We start from the raw sequence: 25,544 nt of genomic DNA on the forward strand, positions 1-25,544 counted from the left end.
GCCTTAATGCGGTAAACCAAAAAACAACTCAAGGCATGCTCATAGCATAAAATCTAATTTAACAGTGCAGTGAAATAATGTATGTATGATATTTTGGGTAGATGGAAGAGGGAAGAATACATATGAAACTGCGATGTACTATGGAAAGATATGGAGATTTCTTGTAAGAACAAACTCCATGTATTGCTCAGGCCATAAACAGTTTTATCCACACACACACAACTGGCAATTGTAACATAGGAAGCAGTCTTATATTGGGTCAGACCAGTTCTGCTGACACTGGCTGGCAGCTGCTCTCTGGGGCTTCAAGCCAAAGACTTTTGAAGCCCTACTTGGAGGCACCAGAGATGGAACTGTGGGCCTCCTACGAACAAAGCATATACTTTACCACTGAGCTAAGACCATTCTCCTTCCCACCAAGTGCTGAACAGGAAACTCCACATGTGTGCGTGTGTATATGGCTATGGGTGTGTGTATTCATATCCATATCTACAATACTGTCTTATATTAGTATTATACCACTTTCACCCAGTACTGCTTCCCCAAAACACTCTGGGAGCAGGGGAGTAAAAGCAATTCCAAGGGTTTTCTGAGAAGACAAAAGTGCTAAACCTCTTTAAGTCTTTAGTCAACACATTCATGTTATTGAAGCCGTGGTTAAAAATTCACCCTGGGCACTGCCCTCATTACAGACCCAAATGAAAACTGTTTTTTAAAAAGCAAATGTGCAGGAAAAACAGTTATATTTTGAAGAGCACACACAAACTCCAACAACAAGGCGGAAACACAAAATGGAACACGGGGTCACAAAACGCTGTGGTCAAGAAATGATTTGAAAACCAGGCCCAACCAATCTACCACACCTTTAACATTTGGCATTTTTGTTCCATCCGCTGCTTTTCATACTGCATCTGGCCCACTTTGATTTTCATGCTAGAAAGTTTTGCCATTAAAGACTGGTAATAGAGACAGAGGAGTGAAAGAGAAGTAAAGACAGAAAAGAAACAAGGCTAAAAATGATCCCCCTGCCATTTAAGTCCAAATAAACCAGAGTAGATTTCATGAAACTTTCTTCCAGTTTGTGAAAGGATTCTTACATAAGCTGTGCAACGTTCTGTGCAATGGGTTCTCTATGAGCTGGCCCATAAATACAGCGGGATCACCTTTGGGACTGCTGGCGTGGCTCAAAAATACACTACAATCATGCATGTTGGGGCTGCCATGATGCTACTTCCTATCTGGATGCTCATATGAACATCACCTGTATGTGATCCCAGATGCAGAAGTAACTTCCTGGCAGTGGGCTGTTGTTGCTATCCAGGAGGAGCAAAGTAGCAGGAAGGTCCACATGGCGAAAATGCAATTCAGGAGCGCCTGAGTTGGCTCTGCTGGTTCATCTGCACTACTCCAGCCTTCCTGCCACCTCACCTCATCTCATCCGACCTTGGCTGCTCTCCCTGCCAGCAAGAAACAGCAGTCCCTCTTCCAGGACGACGCCACAGCGACTCCGCCCTGCCTGACAAGCAGATTCTGCCTGGATTTACGACCCTGCACACCTCTAAGGCTACAGTTTGTGGACTGCCACATCAGTGAACCACCCCTTTACAAAATGCCTACAAATATCAAAGTATAATAAAGTATGATGTCAAGCGGTACTGGTGCCCCCGTGATTCTTCTTTCAAGAGCAGACAACCCTCTTTTTATAGGTTCGGGTTTTCAAAACAGCCTTTCAACCTCTCACACACAGCTCACATTACTTACTTTGGTAGATTTAAGCTTTTTCTCATACTGAAGTCTCTCGCTGTCCATTTCTCCTGCTTTTAGCCGCAATTCATTAATTTCTTGCATCAAGCCCTATTTAAAAAGTATAAGGCAGGAAAAGTAATTGTTATTTTAAACTGAAAATTCATGGGAGAGTAAAGCAAAGCAGTTGGAATCCTCTTTCTAACTGTTCTTACTGGCACTGAAAGAGATCAAAGTTGAATGAGACGGAAATGTTCAAGCAGGCCAACTTTAGTGAATACACACACACACACACACACACACACACACACACACCCCTCAGCCTACTCGAGAGCCTTGTTTTCCAAATGTAGTAAGTTACTAGGTAAAAAAAAAATAAAGGTACAGGACCCTGGAGTGGTTAAGTCTAGTCAAAGGTGACTATGGGGTGCGGCACTCATCTCGCTTCAGGCCAAGGGAGCCGGCGTTTGTCCACAGACAGTTTTCTGGTTCATGTGGCCAGCATGACTAAACCTCTTCCGGAGCATTTGCTTGCCTGGGATAGCTCAGTCATGAGACTCTTAATCTTGGGTTTGAGCCCCACATTGGGCAAAATATTGCTGCATTGCAGGGGGTTTAACTAAATGACCCTTCCAACTTTACACTTCTATGAATCTATGAACCTAAACCTCATTATTTCAGAGACCTGTGGGTGTGGGAGTGTGGGAACTCCTGGCAGACAGAAATTATTCACAGAAGTACTTAATCTATGAAGTTCATGGACACCTGATGTGCCAACGGCCATAACTTTATATAACTTTGAATCTAAAAGACAAATTCGGTCAGGAGAGGTCTATGGCTGCTATTGGCTATGATGACTAACTGTTCAGAGGCAGGATCCCTCTGGGTACCAATTTCCAGGAAGAGGGAGAAACATTCTTCATGCCCTCCCTAGAAGCATCTGGTTAGCCGCTGTAAAAAGCAGGCTTGCTAGAGCAGACCTAGGATTCGCGCACTTGCAGCTTTCTGTTTCCCATAGTGAGCAACCAGATACTTCTAGAGAGCAGAGAAGGGCATGAAAAAATCCTCCATCTTGTAATGGATAAAAGTACTTTTGTAAGAGAATCTGAACAATCTTGTCTATTACAAGATACATGAATTCCTTTGTAGAAGCTTCCAAGCAAACTGCTGTTGTACCTTTTACTATTTCTGATTATTCCAATTTCTTTTCTTGATACTTATTTATTACACTCTGTTATTCTGGACCGCATCCAACATAAGAGGGACTGCATGAAAAATTCCAGTACTTTAACTGAAATGACTGATCAGGCTGAATCCTGGCCCCAAATGCTTCAACTGAACCTCCGTTTTTTGTGATTTGCATGGGACCAGCAGCTCACAATGCGGAACTGGGCGGAACTGGTGGACAACAGTTGCTCTGGCAGGTCACAAGTTGTGCATGTATTTTTGTGGTGGCCAACGCCAGTGGTCTTCAACCAGTGTGCCATGCCACGCTGGGGTGCCCTGAATGTTGGTCAGGGGTACCATTGGCAACACCGGCTTCTGTCTCTCTTTCCTCCCTCCCTCCTCTGATGCCCCCTCACATCTCTGCCTCCCAAAGGTTTACATAGCTGTTTATTGCAGCAGCCCTGGCTATAAGCTCCGCAGGCGAAGGGTGCCTCTAGAAGGCACCTCTCTTTGGGAGGAGGGCAGCTCAGACACCAGGGACAGCAGCAGCATCTGCCTGGAGGACTCCCAAGGAGAGGGGAGGGGCAAGGAGGCTGAGGAAACACTCCACAAGGGAGGGTGTTTGGAAAAGGGTGAGAGGCTCCCAGGCAGGCAAGGGGTGACCTAACTGGGCTCCTGAGTCCCACAGGGGTGACACAAGAGAAAATGTAGTTGGTTAAGGGAGCCATGGACTCAAAAAGGTTGAAAACCTCTGGTCTAGGCAAATCCTAAATGACTAATTTCATTTGTAACAGTAAAAGGGATATAAAAATATCACTCCTCCACCACAAATATCAAAACAAACTTTTGTTTGAGGAATTACAAGATACAAAAGTTTCAGCCATGAGTAATCTACCTTACCTCTGTGTCTCTGTATCTGTCTTCATAATCAAGTCGATCCTTTTCCACAGCTGTCAGCTTGAGCTTCAAGTTGGAAACTTCTGCCATAAGGTCCAGCTTTTGAGTTTCAAGGGATGTTCTGCTTAAGAGCTCCTGATAAGAAGAGTTGATTCATTTGAGAGCTATTCGTTGGATTTTCATATCACCATAAACGTAGACCTCCAAGTTCAAAACAAGAAAAAACCTATGGCAACAGCACACTCCTAAGTATATCTACTCAGAAGTCAGCCCTACTGAATTTAATGGGCTTACTGTCAGTTGTGTGGCATTAGGACTGCAGACCAAGCAAACCAAAATAGCTTCCTGAAAGGAAATTTAGTCAGTGACAACTATTCCTACGATGAGATTAGGAGTTTATAGTTTACTGGCCAGTAAGCAAATGGGACATTGCTCCTATGCTAATCCTATGGGGATTTCAGCAGGTGCAACTGGTTAACTGTGGGTGTTGATGGATTTCTTGCATTTTAACACATTTATTTTATTGATAATATTTAGAATTTTGAAGGGCAGTAGTGTTTTAAATAGACAAATAAATAAAATCATAGCCTGTAGGAATAAAAAGTGCTCTGGTAAAAATCCTTCTTCAGAACTTCTAAAGACCCAACATCCCAGTTTGCATCTAGTCACAATGCAGGTCTAATGTGTGAGTGAATGCAGAGCCAGTGTGGTGTAGAGGTTAAGAGTGGTGGACTCGTAATCTGGTGAACCAGGTTCGCTTCCCCGCTCCTCCACCTCCAGCTGCTGGGTGACCTTGGGCCAGTCACACTTCTCTGAAGTCTCTCAGCCTCACTCACCTCACAGAGTGTTTGTTGTGGGGGAGGAAGGGAAAGGAGATTGTTAGCCGCTTTGAGACTCCTTAGGGTAGTGATAAAGCAGGATATCAAATCCAAACTCCTCCTCTTCTCTTCTTCTTCTAATGTGGACCACTGGTATATTTTATACCATCAGTACACTTGCCATTTTATTCAAACCGGTTCACAATTTGAATAGTTTTAGGGCAGGAAAGCCCCATTTTCACTTCCTTTTACATTTTAAATAGACCCATTAACAAAAGCAACATAATAATTAATACTAAAATAGCTGCAAAAAAGCAACAAAGACTGATAGAAAAATGAACTGTTTAAAAAATTCCTATTTCCATCAATACCTGCTGCAGCATTTCTTCTGTGGCATTCAGCTTCTCTCTGTGTTCTTCTAGGCAGAGCTCCAGATCTCTTATCTTTTCTCCTTGAGCATCCACCTGGTCAGTAAGGACACTCACCTGCACAAAAACAGGATACACAGATCTATCAATGCACCTCATTTCTAGGTAGGACATTTCCATCTGGAGTTACATAACTAACAAACAAACAAAAAGATGATGGGTATGTTTTATATTTCTGATTATCCGAACAACTACCAACTACGATCAGGGCAGACCTACAAACCACTATTGATAAGACAAATCTATAGGAATGGCAAAGGACAATCAGAGCACATCAGGACTAAACTTTCCATCCACATACATAACCAGTTCCCTTAGGAGACATAATTTTCCTACAGACTTGAGTTAACTTGTTCTGATAAACTTAAGTCTAATATGGGAGTTCTTTTAACTTTTTACTTTCCTCTATGAGAACCACCTATTTATTCTTGTTCTGTGCTTTCTGTTGTTTAGCCAGTAGCTAATCTGCAAAAATAACCTATCCTTGTTTGCATTACTGCAAAGTTTATTTAGGAGGTTTTGGCGAGGAATGTTGTCAAAGGCTACGTGGAAGCCCAAATATGCAACATCTGCTGGACTATCTCTTTTCAGATGCTTGTTGAGACTCTCGAAGTTCTGCAAAAGGAAGGCCAACTTTAGTGAATACACACACACACGTGTGACCATGTGTGCACACCCAGTGGCACATAGACACACACACACTCACACACACACACACACACACACACACGAAAGAGAATCTCCAGATCACTGAAAGAGATCAAAGTTGAATGAGACAGAAATGTTCAAGCAGGCCAACGTTTGGACTTCCTTTTGCAGAAGCTATGCTGATTCTTCCTCAGCAAGGCTTTTTCTTCTATGTAGTTAATATTTTTAACTTGAAGAGTCCTTTCCACCAATAGTACTTTCCCCTAATAAAGCAGGTTTCATTTACTAAAGACAGAACAGGGGCACAAAAGTTACCACAGCAATTCTTACCATATAACTAAGAACGATTATATTCACCCTTCCAGCAAATTTCTCCATGAGGGTTAAGGGGGAGACAATACTTAATTCACAAACAAATATACCCTGCCACTGGAGGCTCCACTAAGAATACAGTTTGTAAACATTAAATGGACATGGGAACAGCATGCGCAGTCATACTGACACATGGAAAATGTGTCATGATGAACTGCATCATCATCATCATCATCATCATCATCATCATTATTTCACTTTATCTTGCCCAGAGAAAGCCAAAGCAGCTTACAAAGAAACAGACAGGCAGACAAAAGCCCTATACAGATACATTCAAACAAGCGGGAAAAGAAATACAGTTGTACCTTGGTTTTCTAACAGCTTAGTTCACTAACATTTTGGCTCCCAAACACTGCAAAACCGGAAGTGACTGTTCCAGTTTGCGAACTATTTTTGGAAGCCAAACATCTGACGGGGCTTCCTGCAGCCAATCAGAAGCCGTGCTTTGGTTTCCGAACGTTTTGGAAGTGGAATGGATCCCATTTGACTTCCAAGGTATGACTGTACATTAAAAACATCACACCCACTTTTAAAAGGCTACAGTTAGAGGCCAAAGGCCTGGTTGTAGAGGAAAGTTTTTGACAGGTGCCTAAAGATAAGTAATGAAGGCATCAGACAAGCTTCCCTGGAGTGGCTCCACAAGCAAAGAGCCACCACAGAAAAGACCTGTTTCTGTGTTGTCACTCTCTTGACCTCTCGTGGACGAGGCACACGATGAAGGCCCTCAGATGATGATATGAGGAGCGGTGATCCTCTAGGTATTGTGGTTTAAAGCTTTTTAGCTCAAAACCATCACTTTGAACTGGGACTGCAAACTAACTGGCAACCAGCGCAGTTGGGCCAGGATCAGTGTTATATGCTCAAGCCGTCTTGCCTGTGAGCAACCTGGCCACCAATTTATGTACCAGCTGAAGTTTCTGAACCATCTTCAGAGGCAGCCCTATGTATAACATGTTGCAGTGATCTAACCTAGAGATTATCGAAGCATAAACAACAGAAGGGAAGCTTTCCTTGGCAAACCAGGGTGCAGCTGAGCCACCAGCCAAAGCTGATGGCAGCTGAGAAATGTGGGATTTTTTCCTCAAGGAAAATTCCCTTTCTTCTTCCTTTCAAGAACATTTTCTCTATGCCTTGATCCCTGCACATCTGATACAATTTTAAGGAGGGGAGGATATAAACTTGACTGTGAACCCACAGTCAAGAGTGATCAAATGGACATCAAATGCTCTATTCGTCATAGAAACAAAGAAGGAACAAACTTGGAAAAGAACTTACTTGAAGTACAAGAGATTCCTTGTCATTTTCCAAACGTGCAAGCCGCTCTTGATACACGTCTCCATTTGTGGAGATATGTCCGTTGGTCTGGAAAACAAAATAAGGGACACACTGGTCTGCTGTTAAGACTGTTCCATCAGAATGACTCAAATTATAGAACTAAGTAAAATTCCAGATGAGTGCAACAAATGCTTCAGGATGCAGCACCAATGCTACACACACACACACACACACACACACACTGCATTATCCTATGTGAAAAGGAGCATCCAAAGGCTGATAATGCCATACCCACAAACATTTCAATGATCTAAAAAGGAACAGGGTGATTATGTCATGCCCCTAAATCAAAAACTAAGAGGAAGCTAAATGCTGGATGACACATTTTAAAAAAACAAAAAACAAAACATAGGCCAATGCTATCACATGCTTCCCAACGAACTAGAAATAATTAGTGTGAGAATAGCCCTAGACAGTAGAGTTTTTGTATGTTACCTATTCAAATTTATTCTTCCATTGAGCTAAGAATACACGATTCTCCCCCCAGTTTTATTTCCATCTATCCAGAGTGTGTGAATTGAGATTTGTAGTTGAGCAGGTTCCAGACTGGGTCTCCCTAGTCTGGTGAAGAAACATTGCCAAAATTCACAATTAGTTGGGTTGGTACCTGAATCTGTCCAGCTCGTAATGAGTTACTAGGAGATGGGAGTCTTGATTCATGGAAGACCGATAAAAGATACTGTACTGCAAAGGTTACATCCCCATCTTATGCACAGGCTTGGATCAGTTGGAACCCTTGCCTGAGAAGTGTGTTATGAAGATAGTCTGCTCACACAAGAGCAGGATCCTACATATGATTCTGAAAATTAGAAATTTCAGCCTGAATCTTAAGAAATGTAACCATTTGTGGTTAAATAATACATTTTCTTTGTTGAACGGGAATGGAATTTTATTCACCGTGAAGCAACATCTAAGTGCAAGTGAGGTCATTTCCTAGTCTATGAAACGCTGAAATATAATGAGCGAGACTGGGGAGGCCTGAAGCAATAAATATATAATTCAGCACCAGAAGGTTGGAGGGGATCTTGAAAATGAGAAGTGAGAAACTCGCCTCCTATGACCCAAATTCATTTCTTGCACATTCAGCATTTCCAAAAATGGCTGCAAGGCAAAGAAATGCAGCTGAGCAGCAAGACAAAATAAAATAATAATAATTTAAAAACTTCTGAAGCAAATCAAATTGATACAAACAAACAAAGGCTGCCCGAAGGCATGACAGGGGGAAATATTGTTAAATTGATAATCATCATACTGTGTTTTTTGCTCTGCAGCTCAATGCTCTACATCTCTTGTTGAAAACGTGTGAAGTTCAATCTAGGTATTTTATTGCTAAACCACACTTAAATTCACGCTAAATTGGATTAAAAGCAAATTTAAGTCCAGGCTGAACGGCCCCTACAAGCCTGCTAAACTCCTCAAATTTTATTTCTCCCATTTTTACAATAAAGGAAACCTGTGAAAGAAAAAAAATAACCAGTGTGTGATCTCCCCTCTCCCATGGGCCCTTCCTTTTAAATGGTTTATCTGTATCAACCATGGTATATCAATGCACTCGACATAATTGCATGCATGTTTGCATCCTATAAGCTTCACATCCTATAAGTTTGAGGAGATTCTGAGCTGCGGTTGCACAGACACCTGTCTTCCAGCAGATGGCATCTTAAGGCTAATGAAAAGCAAATCTATTAAGTATTTGCAAGATTGCACTTCGAAAAAGCACCCTTCATGTTTATTGCCACTCAGGATTTGTTCCACATTTGCAAGGAATCCATATTTCAGTGTAGCAGAACCCAGAACTCCCTGTCCACTGGCATTAGGCAGGCACCTTGGCTCTACTGTTTTTGGTGCCTGCAATAATTTTGGAACTGAGCTAAAGCCGAGGCTGGGAAAGGAAGACGATTCTCAATAACAAGTTGTCCTTACCAAGGGGAAGAGGAGACTGACATGCTCTGCAAAGGACTTGGTTTGCCCTCAGAGGAGCATGAGCTGTAAAAATAGTTACAGGTCTCACAAATCGTGCAGCAAGCTGTCTTAGTCCGGGGGGGGGGGGCGGGATCCAAGCAGCAACAGCAGCGCATTATATTTGGGTGCTTCCAGACTCTTGTTAATTTCAAGTGGGATTCAATCACATGCTGGCACATTCAGGGCTATAGGAGATGGGTCATGCGCAACAAACTCACTTCCCCCAAAGACTGCATTTTGCCGTGAGGAAAGTGATGGGGAAATGGCGGCGGAAAGTTTTGGATAACGCTGCAAACCAGTCGGGATGAATGCTCAATAAAAGGTCATCTGGGGAAATGCCCTTTATTAGGGCCAAACAGAAGAGTCACAAAGTAGGGAGCAAGCTTTTTTGCAATCTCTGGAAGTTGTCTTCAGTCTGGATGTTAAATAACTTGAAAAGCAAAGGGAAGGAAGAGTAAAATACCTTACTTGGCCTGCCCAAATGTCCAAGTCTGTTGTTTGTGATAGTCTTAAAGTGGAAGGGAGGAGGGAGGAGGAGTTTTGCAGATATAGTCAGATTAGACCATGCCTGCTGCAACAATCTCCAGTCCCAGCAAGGCATACTGGGGCAGAGAAACAATAGCGACTTCCCTTTCAAACTAGAATGTGGTGTATCTAACATTTATGGACGGTGCATTTTTTAAGTGTTTCAGAGAATTTCCACACTCTGTCATCAAGGGCTTGGGGAGGAATATCTCTATTCACTAGGTAACACACACTACTCACTTTTGGCTTTTATTGACTTTAAATGATGCAACGTAACTTCTAACCTAGCTTATTTCTCATAAATATTGGAACATCAAACCAGCCCTTCAACAAAACAAAACAAAAAAAAACCCCACTGTTTTTATTGATCCTAGTTGCATCAGTTTATTGCTCAATCATTAAATGACCACCACTATGTTCAAATAGGCACCAAATAATTAACTACCTTTCATAATTGTGCTAAATGCTTTGAACTGCCTAATCATATATACCGTATTTTTCTGTGTATAAGACGCCCCCATGTATAAGACGCCCCCTATTTTGGGGGACTCCAAATTAAGAAAACACCCCTCAGCACTACCCATGTATAAGACGAGCCCCAATTTTAAACCCTTTTAAAAAACAAACAAACAAAAAAACCCTCCTCTTATACATGGAAAAATACGGTATTTTTTTGTTGTTGAATTACATTCACATTGTTTCTTTGCCCTCATTTAACACTAACTATGTCACTAGTACTAGGAATGGTCTCATTGTATCTTGCACACTGTTGCTCCATTATGAAACAAACAGGCTCCTCTTCTCAACAAATTTATTTTCCAGCTGCTCTTCTTCTTCAGTTAACTTAATATAAGCTATTTCCCAGATTCTTTTTAAACAAGCTACTATTGTAGGAGGTTCTAGCTTTTTTCCATTTTTGGCAAATGGCCATTCAAGTATCTGTTGGCAGATTCATTGCCATTTCTAGATCTTGGGATACCAGTCTTTTAAGATAGCCAAATAATGCAATTAAAGGACCTTCTGGTAGTTAACACCCAATTTTGTTATTACTGTTATATCCAATGACTTTTTTATTATTTCTGTCAAGACTGCATTCCAGTATTCTACCATTTTTGGACCTGTCCGAAGAATATGTTGTGCATGGATTGCCAATGTGTTGCACGTAGGCACACTTGCACCCTGTGGCTTTCCCTGGTACCTACAGGGTTCCATCGATCCCCCTGCCCTTCTTCCATACACTGAAAAAAGTCTTCTTTTTTTACACTGAAAAGATGCCGTTCCCCCATCAAGTTATCACATGAGTAACTTACGCTGTGAGTTATTCACCATATTTCACAAAGACCAACCTCTTCCAGAAGAAGATCCTCCCAACCCAAAATGTCAAGTTTCTTACAAATTAAAACCCACAAAGATTCAGTACAGCACTGCTATGTAAAAACACTGTCATGCTCAACGTGAGCTGGGATCTTAAGGTACAATATAAAATTTAGAGTAATAAGAACAGCCACAAGGCAGATTGAATCAATTGAACCAAGACTGGCGCATGAATTCTTAAAAATATCCAACAGTTTTACCAGGAGTCTGGGCTTTGCTAGGGTTGCCATATTCCAAAGAGCAATAAGAGGACACATTTGTAGGTGGGCCAGGAAAGAGGGGGGAGGAAGAAAAACAGTAGTAATAGTTTCTGTGCAGGTGTATTGAAATATTTAAATGACATATTGAAAATTAAAATGAGAATGACATACCCTCTAGCATTTTGAGAGAGAAATTCAAGGCACCTCCCCATCCCGTATCTCCATCGCTCACCCCCTCCTGCCCTGCCCTCAGTGGCAAAGCTTCATGCTCTGGCACCGGGGGGGGGCGGAGAGCAGGCGGGGGGGTAGCACACGTCCTGGGGGCGGGCACCCAGCATGAGTGGGGGGGCAGCCGCGATGGAACCCTGCCGGGATTGCGCTGCGGGACGCTCCCCCCACACTCCTCTTCCTCCGCCAGCGCCTCCCCTCTCTTAACTTACATTTTACTTTGTTTAGCGAGCAGCCATTACACACATAAAAACAACAACAATCATACTGCTAATAATTGTGGTTTACATTTCTACTCTATTTCTACCCCCTTTATTACATGAATTTGTAAAGCCTGGTCAAGAAATCTGGATGTTCTAACAGATATATGCCTCTCTACAACAGACTTGGCCTCCTGCTCTCGAGACGCTGTGTCTCCAGGCCCAGCGCAGCCCCCAAAAGGCCACGGCAGGCCTGGCAGCAACTGGAACCACCACAAAGCCTGGAGCAGCCCTGGAAGGCTGCATGAGGCCTCACCACTGCAAGTCCTAGAGCAGCCCTGGTAATAAGGGTAGAGAAAATGAAAAGCCGGACATTCTGCGAAATATTAAAAATCAGCCTGGATGGTGATTTTACCTTTGCAAAAGAGGACAAGTTTGGGAAAATCTGGACATTAGGCAACCCTAGCTTCACACCTTCAAATCAGAAAAATTGGGAAAAAGCATGCGGCACTGTTTTTCAAAACAGGGATGAAGACAAAAATAAAGTACATATAATGTATTCTGTATCATTGTGAAAGGAACACAGAAAGGAAGCAACCTGACGAAACAGCCTAAGGGAATCAAGCAAAAATGCAGCGTGGCAATGTGGGGCTTTGATATGCATTTAGCAGCACTGCAGTATTTGACAATCATTAAGCAGTGCACATTAAGATCAAACACAGAAGCGGTGCACATACATACCCACACTGTATGACTACATACATTGTATTTGCCAATAATCCATGCAAATGCCTTACCATTTGGCTCTGCAACCATTCCATCAAAATTTCTGCTGTCGAATCTGGGATTTGACACCGCAATCCTTCTTTTTCATCCGCTTCCATCATCTCTAGTAAGCCACGCAAATCCTCCACAAGATGCAGCGCTCGCAGGCTCCCCATGAATGGAGAAGTCGGGGACTGGCAGTCAAATATGCCATTCGAATATTCCAGAGCCTTGGAACCTAGACAGCACAAATATTTAAACACTTGACTACAGCACATGTGCATGTGTGGGGCAGAGGAGAGGGAAACAGAGTCAAAATAATGAAATAGCTGCTACAAAAATGGAGGTTAAAAATCAACCCAAATTGGCGAGCATATTGCCTGATGAAAGGTGTGACCAATGTTGTAGTGACATGAAGAAAATATTCAGCTGTTTATTTATGTATTTCTGAACTTTGTATACTATGTTTCTTCCAAGGTCTTAAGGAAGAATATAGGTTATCCCATTTTTCCCCTCTTCACCCTTTATGAGCAGGGTTGAGGGAATGTAACTCGCTCAAAAGTTACCTTGAGCACTTCAAGGCTTTGTCGGGATTCAAACCCAGGTTTTTCAGGTATCTCTGCTGCAATACATGAGTTCTGTGTCCTGTGTACTACCGTTGATTTATACAAGCTTGCAGTTTTAAATAATTGCACATTAAACTCTACAAACCAGATTATGTGGGTGACTAATTTACAGTATACAAATGAATTATGACAGTTAGTTTACTGCATAGTGGTGTAGACAGGTCTGCCTAAACCTGAAGTCACCTTGTAAAGTGTTATGAAAATTGCTCTTATGCTATATATCCAATCCAGGCCTCTGGTCTTGCTGCTTGGAGGGCAGCCTTTGCAACATATATGGTTTAATTAATGCCTCAATAGCAGCCATTAACTGAGCTTTAACACTACAGTCACACAGAAGACATCAGCTGTGACCTCAACAATTCTGAAGAACAGAATTTTTGAGGCATCACAGTATGTTGCGTGGATGCAAGGGAATCCTTTAACTATTAGTGCTAGGGGAGAGAAGACAATGGAAAGCTGTGAACTGTGCTTTAGGCAGCAAAGGCTACAGCTTTTGCAGGGAGCGAAGTTTGAGCATCTGTGCTCCGAAGTCTGATGCCCAGGAAGCAAGAGAAGAGAGCAAGCCCAGGTGACTACACATGGAACCATTTCTTCATGAAGGCCAGCTTTAAATTGCCACAGGCCTCTTTGCAGCAATCTGTTTGTGTGGACCACAGACCTCCAAAAGCACAGGCTTCTGCACTCATTTTTTGGTGCCAGTTGAAAACCCATCTCTTCTCTCCAGCCAGGATTAACACAGTAAAACGGGTTAAGCATTTCAAATTTGAAATGAATTTACTCTTTAATTGACTGGTTTTGCCTAGTTTTTCATTTGAATGTGCCCTAATCCATAATTGCTTACAATGAAAGGGAAGATATAAATCTTACAAATAGAGTATTTATCTTTCTATCATCTTTATATCCTGCCCTGAGTAACTCTCATGGGGCATCTGTTCGGAAAGTGAGGCTGAAAGATATTGTCAGAGCTGCTTCCAGATCCTAGCTCACAGAGGATCACGCTAGCCAGCGATCATTAAATAAAAGTCTTTATTGAGTTACAGTTTCCATTCTCAAGCTGCTGCGTGCAACTCTACGTCTCATGGTTAGATCGGCGAAGCTCCATCTGAGTCTCCGCCCCTTGTACACCAACTTAATATCCTAGCCTTGCTCCACCTTTTCCACCTGACTGTTCTTCTCTGGGTCCCTCTGCCCCCCGGGGTCTCTTCCTTCCGGGATTCCTCTGACGCTGACGCTGACCCCCCTGACTCTTCTCCCTCCTTTCGGCGGGCTTTAGGACCTGGCTCCCTTTCCGGGCTGCCTACTGCGCCACCTTCCTGTGCATTTGAACTTGGCACGCGCGCCCAACCTTCCACCTTCCGTCTGACCGTTTCTTCGCTCCCCGATGGAGGTGTGGCCACTCCTGACTCGTGCCCTCCCCCCTGTTGTGAGCTGCCAGCGCTTGATCCCTGGCGCCCTTCCTCTTCCCTGCTCTCTGGCGGTGACGCTGGTCCTGATTTCCAACTGCTCCCCTCTGAGTCCCCTCTGGCTCTATCTTCCTGGGGTGTCCCCCTAGGCTCCCCCCTTGCCCTGGCCACTGGTGCTCCTTTCTGTGAATCTTCTGATTCACTGGAAAGACTCGGAGATCTCGGGTCGTCGTCATCACTCATCTTTTCTTCTGCCTCCTCTCCCTCGCTCTCTGTTTCCTCCCTTGCCCTTGCCTCTGCTCCTGAACCCCTGACATCCATCCCCCCCTCGAAGCCCCCTCTTCCCCCCTCCCCTCCTTCCGGTGCGGGATCTGGGTGCTGCCGTGTCAGGGGGACGAATGTCGGATACAGTTCGCTTCCCGTGGCGGGCCGCCATCCGAAGTCTTCCGGTTCTTCCTCCCTGCTCTCGTTGACGACGGTCACCTCCGCTTCCATCTCTGTGCCGCCGTGCTCGAAACCCGGGTCGTCCCCGAAAACGTCCATGTCCGTCTCTCCCTCGTTGCCTTCTGGAGACGTTGCTCGTCCTGGACCCTCCAGCCACCTTCTGCGGAACTGCTCCTCTGGTCGATCATCCCACCAATACGAGGGTTCTGAAGCAGATCCCGAGGGTGACCCCTCTGGGGAACGGGCGTCTCGTGTCGGTTCCTCGTCCGAGTCGAACCCCCGGAACGTGCTGGCTGAAAGCGTGGGCGTGAAAAGCCAGTCGTCGAAAAAGTCTGCTGGCATTGGCCTATGTGGGAAGAGGGCATGAATCTCTTCTTTGAGCAGAGGTTCGTCTAAAGCGTAGCCCGGCACCCAGCTGTTGGCACTGGCCGGGGTGCCCTCCTTGGCGAGAAGGTATTCTACCCCCTCTTCCCCCCATCTGGAGTCCAAAATCTCCGTGACTTCGTTGATGCGCTCCTCCTGTGCCACTCCCCCTTGCCCGGTTCTCTCTCGGAGCGGACCCGGTGCCGTTCCTGGTTCCTGAAACCTGTGAGGTGCCTTGTAGGGAGTGAGCACCGATCTGTGGAACACCGGATGCATTCTGGAACCCTCCGGAAGAGCCAGCCTGAAAGCCACCGGGTTGACCTGTTCGTCGACTTGGTAGGGCCCCAGTTGTTTATGCCCTAGTTTCTTCTTCGCCAACGACCTGGCCGGCACTGCGTGGGCTGCTAACCAGACCCAGTCTCCCACATGGATCTCTTCGCCAACCCTTCTGTGTTTGTCCGCTTGTACCTTGTATGCGTGTTTAGCCAGCTCCAGGTGCCGCCGCAGCTGATCGTGGACCTCCTGCAACTCCGACGCGAACGCATCTGCTGTCTGCGGCTCCCCCTCCCCCATTCTTTCCAGTCCCGGGAAGGTTCTAGGGTGCCTCCCGTTGTTGGCGAAGAACGGCGTGACCCCCGTGGACACGTGCTTCGTGTTGTTGTAGGCGAACTCGGCGAGAGGCAGGTAATCCACCCACGTCGCAGGCTGTTGATTCGCGTAACATCTCAGGTACTGCTGCATGATGGCATTGACCCGCTCCGCTTGCCCGTTGGTCTGCGGGTGTCTAGCCGACGCCAGGTTGATCTTGACGTTCAGGAAGCCCATCAGCCTCTGCCAGAAGTTTGAGATGAACTGTCGCCCTCGGTCGGACAGAATAGACCGCGGCAGACCGTGAACCTTGAACACGTGGTCTATGAACAGTTTGGCGGTTTGTTCCGCCGTGGCCACCTTCGCACACGGAATGAAATGTGCCATCTTGGAGAACAAATCCACCACCACCAGCACAGCCGTCTTGCCCCTCGAGCTGGGCAGATCCGTGACAAAGTCCAGGGCCACTCTCTCCCATGGCTCGAACGGAGTTTGCAGCGGTTCCAGCAGTCCGGCCGGCGGTCTGTGCACTGGTTTGGACCTCTGGCAGGTGTCACACCTCGCCACGTAGTCCGCGACTTCCCCTCTCATTCCGGGCCACCAGAAGTCTCTGGCTACTAATTCCACCGTCTTCTCCTTGCCAAAGTGCCCGGCAGTGGGCGCGTCGTGCAGCTGCTGCAGTACCTTGGCGCGAAGTTCGTCTCCCGGCACGTAGATGGCCCCTTTACGGATGAGCAAACCATCTCGCAGCTGGAACTCGTCGGTCGCTGCCGTGCCCCTGTGCACCTCTGCCATCTTTGCTTGCGCGAAGGAGTCATCCTGCAACGCTCGTCGCACCGCATCCAGGTCAACTGTTGCCGCCGCGCACGCCCACACTGTCGGTGCGAAGATGTGCATGGCGGCCGCTGGCGTTGCCTCCTCCAGATACTGTGGCTTACGGGAGAGAGCATCCGCCATGATGTTGGTGTCCCCCGGGACATACTCTATTCGGAAGTCGAAATTCGCAAAGAACTCAGCCCAACGTATCTGCCTCTGGTTCAGGAACTGTGCCGTGCGCCAGTGCTCTAGATTCTTGTGGTCCGTGCAGACCTGCACCGTGTGCTTGGCGCCGATCAGGAAGTGCCTCCACGCTTTGAACGCTGCATGAATGGCCAGCAACTCCCTGTCCCAGATGGTGTAGTTCTGTTCGGACTTGCTGAGCTTCCTTGAGTAAAACGCTCCCGGCCTCCAAACCCCCTGCGGGTCTTTCTGCAGCAGGACTGCTCCCACGGCTCTGTCCGAAGCGTCTGTCTCCACCCTCATCGGCCTGCTGGGGTTGACATGAAGCAGCTGCTCTTCCGACGCGAAGAGACGCTTGAGTGCCTGAAAGGACTGCTCCGCCTGCTCTGTCCAGATGAACTTCTTTTTCTTGGAGCTGAGCGTGTCCGTGATGGCCGCTGTCTGCATCGCAAAGCCTTTGATAAACTTGCGATAGAAGTTCGCGAAGCCGACAAACCGTTGGACCTCCTTCCGGTTGCGTGGGCTTTTCCAATCCAACACTGCTCGGACCTTGGCGCTGTCCATGGCGAGCCCTTTATCAGACAACTTGTAGCCCAGGAAATCCACCTCGGTCACGTCGAATTGGCACTTCTCCAGCTTGGCGTAAAGCCTATGTTGCTGTAGCCTGCTCAGCACTTCCTTGACGTGTCTGTCATGCTCCTGCTGCGATTCCGAAAAGATCAGGATGTCATCCAAGAAACAGACGCACGTCTTGTAGAGGAGCCCCGCCAACACGTGATGCATGAAAGCTTGAAAAACGTGGGAGCCATTTTGCAATCCAAAAGGCATAACTCTATATTCGTAGGTGCCCAGGGGCGTGAACATGGCTGTCTTCCACTCATCTCCCTCCCGCATGCGAATGAGGTTGTATGCCCCTCGCAGGTCCAACTTGGTGAACACTCTGCCCTTCCGTACCTTTGCGAGGAGGTCGTCGATTCGGGGCATGGGGAAGTCCGATGGCTTGGTCACACTGTTCAAGATGCGAAAGTCCACTACAAGTCTTTTTTGGGGCGTGTCCCGCTTCTTAACAAAGAATACCGGACTGCCCCCCGCTGCCTTGGACTCTCGGATGAAACCGCGCTCCAAATTATGATCTATGAACTCTTTGAGTTCCTGCAGTTCGTCCTCAGACATGGAATACAGCTTCCCTTTGGGTAGCGCCGCCCCCGGCAGCAGGTCAATTTTGCAGTCATATGGTCTGTGGGGGGGTAGCCTGTCTGCCTCTTTCTCGCAGAAAACCTCCAAAAATTCTGCGTACTTGTGGGGGACCGCTTGCAGCGTGCCTAGCTGCAGCTGTGACTCCTCTTCCCCTCCTTCCTGCCTGGGCACGATGCAGTGTTCAGCGCAAAAGGAAGAGCCGAAGGTCAGCTGCCTCTGGTACCAAGCCAGCGTCGGGCTGTGCTTGTCCAGCCAACTCATGCCCAATACAATGGGCGTGTCCGATAGTTGAGTGACATTGAAGCTGATGATTTCCCTGTGATTCCCAAGTCGCATCACCATTGGTGGCGTCTGCTTCACCACTTGCCCCCCTAGCAGCTCCCTGCCATCCACCGTGACAACCTGCAGGGGCAGCGTGGCAGGCAGCAACTGTATAGCGTGCCGGTCGACAAAGTCCTGCCCTATAAAGTCCGCATTGCTTCCGGAGTCAATGGTGATTGGCACGTCCATGGTGATTCCATTGGGCAGCTGGAGCGACGCGGTGAGCTTCACTACCGGTTTGGGCGGGAGGGGGTCCATGGGCTGTAAAATCTCTGGGGACTGCTTCACTGACACGTCTGGTTGGGCCCCAGTGCCTCTTCCTCCAACCAGACTCCTTCGTTTCCCTGCTGTGGTTGTCCTTGCTGCGTTGCTGCAGTTACCATTGCTGAGGCTGCAGTGTGCTTGTGGAGCCTCTGGGGACACTCTTTCGCCATATGCTGTGGATCATCGCAGATGTAACACTTCCTGTTCCCTCTAGGAGGCTTCGCTTTCACTGCTGCCGGTGCTAGGGCTCTGGCTGCTGACTGAGCCCTTGCACCTCCAACCTCCATAGGTTCCGCTCCTCCTCCTGGCGGAGGCGTGGATTGCGCACGCGCTGCTTCTCTGGGAAGGAAGGAGGAGCCCCTGGCTGGTTCGCGCCCTCCACGCCCTTCGTCCCTGCTCCACGGACGTCCTTCCAGCCGCACCCCCACCGCCAGCGCCCTCTGAACGATCTCCTGCGTGGTCCGGGGTCTCTCCCCCCTCGCAATTTCATCTTTAACCGAGCCGTGCAATCCCTCCCAAAACAGGTCTCTTACAGGAGCCGAATCTCTGTCCCATTCCAGGGCACTGACCAAAGCGAAAAAGCGGGCATGGTACTGCCTTACGCTGGCCCTCCCTTGCTTCAGTCCATGTATCTCCTGCCGAGCAAGATCCACGTCAATGCTTGATAAAAAGCACCCATCCATCGCTTTAATAAAGGCATCCGCATTTTGGAGCGCCGGATCATTATCTCTCCACAAATTGCGCAGCCATGCTTTAGCATCTCCATGCAAATGGGACATGATGAATCCCACCTTCTCTTGCTCATCTCTAAAGTCTTTGTTCAGCAGTTGCAGTGCACACATTACATCTGCTCTAAAGTTGGGGTACTGTTGCAAATTCCCATCGAAGTGAGAGACCAGACCGCCTGTTCGTCTCCCCAACCCAATCCCCTCCGGTTTGGGTGTCAGTTGCCCTTGCTTCGTAAGCACTTCCAACCTGACCTGGAGATCCCTGTAGGCGGCAGCTGCGTCCTCCTCTCTCTTCCTGGATGCAAGAGCCTCGGCATTCAGTCGTGTCACTGCTTCTCTGAGTTCCACTATCTGCTGTTCGGCCGTCATGTTGTCTGCCGTTCGTGAGCTCGCTAGTAGGCACCCGCTTTCTCTCCTCTCCGCGAGGACGTAGATGCCCACAATCAAGGGAGATGGAGCTTACTGTCAGAGCTGCTTCCAGATCCTAGCTCACAGAGGATCACGCTAGCCAGCGATCATTAAATAAAAGTCTTTATTGAGTTACAGTTTCCATTCTCAAGCTGCTGCGTGCAACTCTACGTCTCATGGTTAGATCGGCGAAGCTCCATCTGAGTCTCCGCCCCTTGTACACCAACTTAATATCCTAGCCTTGCTCCACCTTTTCCGCCTGACTGTTCTTCTCTGGGTCCCTCTGCCCCCCGGGGTCTCTTCCTTCCGGGATTCCTCTGACGCTGACGCTGACCCCCCTGACTCTTCTCCCTCCTTTCGGCGGGCTTTAGGACCTGGCTCCCTTTCCGGGCTGCCTACTGCGCCACCTTCCTGTGCATTTGAACTTGGCACGCGCGCCCAACCTTCCACCTTCCGTCTGACCGTTTCTTCGCTCCCCGATGGAGGTGTGGCCACTCCTGACTCGTGCCCTCCCCCCTGTTGTGAGCTGCCAGCGCTTGATCCCTGGCGCCCTTCCTCTTCCCTGCTCTCTGGCGGTGACGCTGGTCCTGATTTCCAACTGCTCCCCTCTGAGTCCCCTCTGGCTCTATCTTCCTGGGGTGTCCCCCTAGGCTCCCCCCTTGCCCTGGCCACTGGTGCTCCTTTCTGTGAATCTTCTGATTCACTGGAAAGACTCGGAGATCTCGGGTCGTCGTCATCACTCATCTTTTCTTCTGCCTCCTCTCCCTCGCTCTCTGTTTCCTCCCTTGCCCTTGCCTCTGCTCCTGAACCCCTGACAGATATAATGAAGATCCAAGGTCACACAATGACTTCCATGACTGAGTGGGAATCTGGACCAAGGTCTCTTCTGTCCAAGTTCAGGCCATCTACTTCACTAGCATATATGCACTAGCATAATTCAGGTGACCAGCTAAAGGAGGTGTTGAACTTCTTTTGTTAAGTTCACTGAGCTGTCTTTCGACGATCCTCTGCTCTGGCTCCTCACCATATTAACCCGTGTATAAAATGACCCCCAATTTATCACTAAATTTTTATAAAGGAAAATGGTTGTCTTATACATGGCAAAATACGGTATTTAGAGGAAGAGCACAGGTTATTCTTTCTCATTTTGTGGATTTTATTTATTGCAACATCTCATGAGGTGCTATATTATGCAAGGTGAATCCACCTTGCTGGTTCAGGCCTCGGTCCAACGGGGTCCAGAAAAACAAGAGTCAGGGGCCTCTGGAAGCTCGCATGATAGCAACATACCTTCCCTGTTCTCTCTCACATCTGCAGTTCAGGGGTAATAATAGTAAATAATAATAATCTGCTCCTGAACACAGAAGCTCTGTTTTACTATCAAGGCTGATAGGATTAGACAAATTCACAGGAGCTAAGCCTCCCTCCCAAAAAAAAAAAAAAAACACACCATTATTTTCCCATGTATAAGACTATGTTTTTTTCCTTAAAAAATAATCTCAAAAATTAGGAGGTGTCTTATACTCTGGGCCATCTCCCCCATTTTCTTAAATCTGAGTCCCCAAAAATAGGGGGTGTCTTATACATGGGTGCGTCTTATAGATGGAAAAATACAGTAATAAAGCCACATAAGTTTGAGTATTGATATAAGTTAATATTTTTCAAGTACTTCACTGACAAAATGTAGTCCTTTTTCTACACCATAGTGTTGATAATTTGGATATTTTATTCGTATTCCTTTGATTGCCTTATCAAGGTCAGTCTGGAGACAATAACCTTTAAGGAAACGCAAATGCAATTGTAAGTAGAAATATGCTATATTCACATCTGTTGGACACATGTATTTATGATGCAAATCCTTAGAAAATCTATATGACTGAAGTGAGATGGATGGGAGGAAATAATATGCTATTATCCATTTCAGAAAGTATTTTGCAAGGGAAATAACATCACTAATCTGGAAACTCAGCACCTTCATGTCTTCTGCACCCACTCAGAATACTTTTGTAGTTTAAACAGCTGTTTGCACAGCTTGGCTTGGCATGAAATCAAACCAAAATGCTAGTGTGCCTGGCCGGAAGATCCCTTCCCCTGGGGATATATTTCAGAACTGAGTAAGAGAGACAGTGCAGTTGAGACCTAGTTCTCACAAATAGCTGATGATGTGATCCAACTGTTATTGGGCTGTGCTACTTTAGATGGGGGGGGGGGAATGTGGACCATCGATGGGAACATGCCCAAAACCCTGGTACATAAAGGTAATGCAGGCCTGCCCTTCTTATATGCTGATTTGTTATGAGTAGGTAATGTTTATCTCCATGAAAAAGCTGTTCAACAGTGTAATTCCCCCACCTGCCATCTCTGCCATTGTCCAGGCACAATTTTACCACCTCATCCCCTTTTTTGTGCTAACATAATCCAGGTTGCTCCTCGTGGCCCTTCTCCTTTTGATAACCTCCAACACGCACAACGCTTTAACCTATATTTGGAAAAAACATTCCTCCCTCAAATGAACAGTAGGAGCCACATCACCTGACAGCTTTGAAAAGCAGATGGTGAGGGCGAAGCAGAGAGCTTCAAGCAAGTTAATGGTTTGGTTTGAATGAATTAGTGAAGAGAAGTTTCGGTTTGATTTTTTGAAGACAGAAATTCACCATGCTCAGTGTCTTCCTACTCCAGAACACATCCCCTCCAGGAGCAAAAGGGCAATCAAGCAGATCAAAAGAAAACATTGGGTTAATGTTCTACCTGCAATAATGCCATCCATCTGTTCCAAAGCGGCAGCCAGCATCTCACTTGCATCACTCATCATTTTCTGGATTCTGCAAATACCTGAAGTAATGAAGCGACAATGTTAAACATGTTTTTCAACCCTTCAGAAGCCACAACTAAATTAAGCAATCTGCAAACGATCATAGAATCAGAGTTGGAAGGGACCCCAAGGGTCATCTAGTCCAACTCCTTACTTCACTTCAGCATTTGCAGAACAGGATTTTGTTCCCAACCATGTCCACAGGTGCACGTCACCCAGGCCTGCTTTAGGCAAGGCTGGGTTGCTTGGGAACCTAGCGTTTGTGTGGGGAGAGAGATTGCATTCCTGCAGAATGCCTAGTTCCAACAGCATGCACAGTTATAGCCTGTCTGGTTTGGAGAACATCTGTTCCCTTCTAAAGCTGGCAGATGAAAAGTTAGCTCACAGGAGAACTGAGGTCTTAACAAACCCTCAAAAACCACATATTTTGCAGTTGTGTCCTGCTAGCTACAATGGGATTTATAAAGAGAACAACAAGGTTTATAGCTTCAGCTCATAACCAGCTGCAAAAATTGCAAGAAAAATGTTGTAAAACTGAACCAGCACACACAAGTTGTGATTCAGGCAGCACACCAGGGGCATGTGGTGGGCCACCAAGTGCTGCCTCCCTGGGACTGCAAAATCAGAGAAACTGTTAAATACTTGGTAAACCAAAGAAAATGGCTGGGTGGCTTCATGTGGACTGCTGGTCACCAGCTGCACAGGCTCTACACAACAGAGGCCCCCAGTGCTCTCCCCAAGAGCTGTTCTCATTATGTTTTAGGGTTTTATGCAAGATACCACACATTTGCCAGCCACAAGCTTGGAGCTGACAGGTTATAAAATGTAAGCAGTTTATTTCTGTTAGTGGCTTTTGCTAATCATGCAGAACCATTTTTCTTCTTTAAAAATACATAGGTTGCCACAAACTACCACAACATGATGTGATAAACACTTTTTTTTAAAAAAAGATGCTTTTATTGTTTTATTACTTGTTGTTAGCCATTCGAGGCTCCTTTGAGAAGAAGAGAAAGATATAAATTTAATAAATAAAACAAGAGAGTTTGGAGCCTGCTGTTTGCCGACCAATCAGGGTCTTGTCGCTGGCCTCCATATATGAGCTGAAACATACATTATTAGAAAGGCAAGTGGTACAGCTTTTTGCTTGTGGCCACTTCAAATGAGAATCAAACATTGAAATGTCCTCCTGCAAATCAAACAAAACTAGCATGTTATGGAAAGGGCTAGCACAGGTTTGGCGGAGGGGGTTGGCGTCATTTTTTTCTTTGAAGGTTTACTTTAAATTGCACCCCCATAACATAAGAAATCAATCAAATCTCCCACCTAAGTGAAATACTAGCATCCAACAACAGATGCACAAGCAATTTCATGTAATGTATTTTGGCGCTTCAACATTCTTCTATTCTATATGCCCCCTGCACATCCTTATTTTCCACGTCCCCAAGAACACATCACAATCCAGCCTCTTCCATTCACACCCTCATCCTTCCCCGCTTCTCATCTGCCATGTGCCAGACTCCAGGCACCTACGTATTCTGAGTGGCAGAAAATCTGGTCCTGAATGGGTACCATGTTCAATAGACTACATCAGTGCTGGCACAGACAAAGACACAAAAGAAGATTTAAGCAGCAGCTCCACCGTTGCTTGCAAGGCCACTCAAACACACAGAAGCCTAACAGACCAGAGGCAGCAATCAGAAAGTGCCATGCTAAAGTTCAACTCTCTTGCAGCTTCATTCATAAAGCTTAAATGGAGGATTAACCCTCCCCCTTGTATTTGCAGCTGCTGAACGTTGCTTAATCCCTCAGTTTACATTCTCACTTTTTAGAATTTATTCTAACACCTTGTGAAGTGCAGCAAGAAGCGGACATCTCAGTTACCAAGGAGACAGGGGCGGGATCAAGCTAGCATCTGTGCAAATGACAATGCCATTTCACAAACTGTGTTAGCTGGCACCTCTAAACAAAATTGATGCCTTGATGGGGCATCGATTTAATAATTTAGGATTGATTTTGGGAGTTTAGCCAGCTGTAAATTCATATGGTAGACAGTCACAATCGAAATTATTCAAAATTTACAGACTTTCAGCTGTTTGCAATGAGCAAATCAAACAAAAGCAATTGAAATTGCTCAACACAACAGATGCTTCATTTCCACAAATTCAGCTGAAAATACAACTTATACTGGCTTCTCCTGTCTCACTATTATTCAACCCCCTGAATAGAATCTGTAACAACAGCACAAATACAACAGGTTTTTTCTCAAACACACCTGATGTAACCAATCAAGGGCTTAATTAGTTGCACCATGTGTGCTTCAGCTGCAACACACGAAATACCTGAACTGACTAGGGGTTTGCTGAGTGTCAAATTTGGCTGCATGGTAGAAATATAGGTAGGTCAAGAGAATGGTCCAAGAAGGTAAGAGAAGAGATTATCGCCCTTCACAAACAAGGTGAAGGATACAAAAAGATAGCAAAGGCACTGAATGTTCCTAGACACACTGTTGGAAGCATACTTTGCAAGTTCAAAGCTACACTACCTGGACGGGGCAGAAAAAAGAAGCTATCTGAGGCAGCAACCAGATTTCTGAGAGGGCAGGCTGGGGGGAAACCCTCAAGTGACTGCAAAAGAGCTGCAGCAAGACATGGTGGCAGTGGGCACTGAGGTTTCAGTGAACACAGTAAAGCACAGACTAAAACACATATGCTTTCCATGCCAGAACTCCA

At 46.1% G+C, this 25,544-nt stretch overlaps 1 protein-coding gene across 21 annotated transcripts in view; it reads right to left on the reverse strand.

Moving 5' to 3' along the window:
• PPFIBP1 (PPFIA binding protein 1) overlaps positions 1–25,544 on the reverse strand; it is a 132,139-nt gene that overhangs the window by 37,193 nt on the left and 69,402 nt on the right. For 17 of the 21 annotated variants that reach the window (XM_081023505.1, XM_081023506.1, XM_081023511.1 and 14 more), the window contains exons 2-8: positions 22,752–22,835; positions 12,695–12,900; positions 7,349–7,435; positions 4,997–5,110; positions 3,811–3,942; positions 1,762–1,854; positions 864–956 (exon numbers count right to left, since the gene is read on the reverse strand). In XM_081023505.1, coding sequence (XP_080879631.1) covers positions 864–956; positions 1,762–1,854; positions 3,811–3,942; positions 4,997–5,110; positions 7,349–7,435; positions 12,695–12,900; positions 22,752–22,815 — 789 coding nt within the window. In that variant the 5' untranslated portion in view covers positions 22,816–22,835. The remainder of the gene's footprint in view (positions 1–863; positions 957–1,761; positions 1,855–3,810; positions 3,943–4,996; positions 5,111–7,348; positions 7,436–12,694; positions 12,901–22,751; positions 22,836–25,544) is intronic. The other 4 variants (XM_081023508.1, XM_081023513.1, XM_081023516.1 and 1 more) reach the window with 1 other exon arrangement.

This window comes from Podarcis pityusensis, assembly GCF_964106645.2.
Source record: "Podarcis pityusensis genome assembly, chromosome: 10".
NCBI classification, from domain to species: Eukaryota; Metazoa; Chordata; class Lepidosauria; order Squamata; family Lacertidae; genus Podarcis; species Podarcis pityusensis.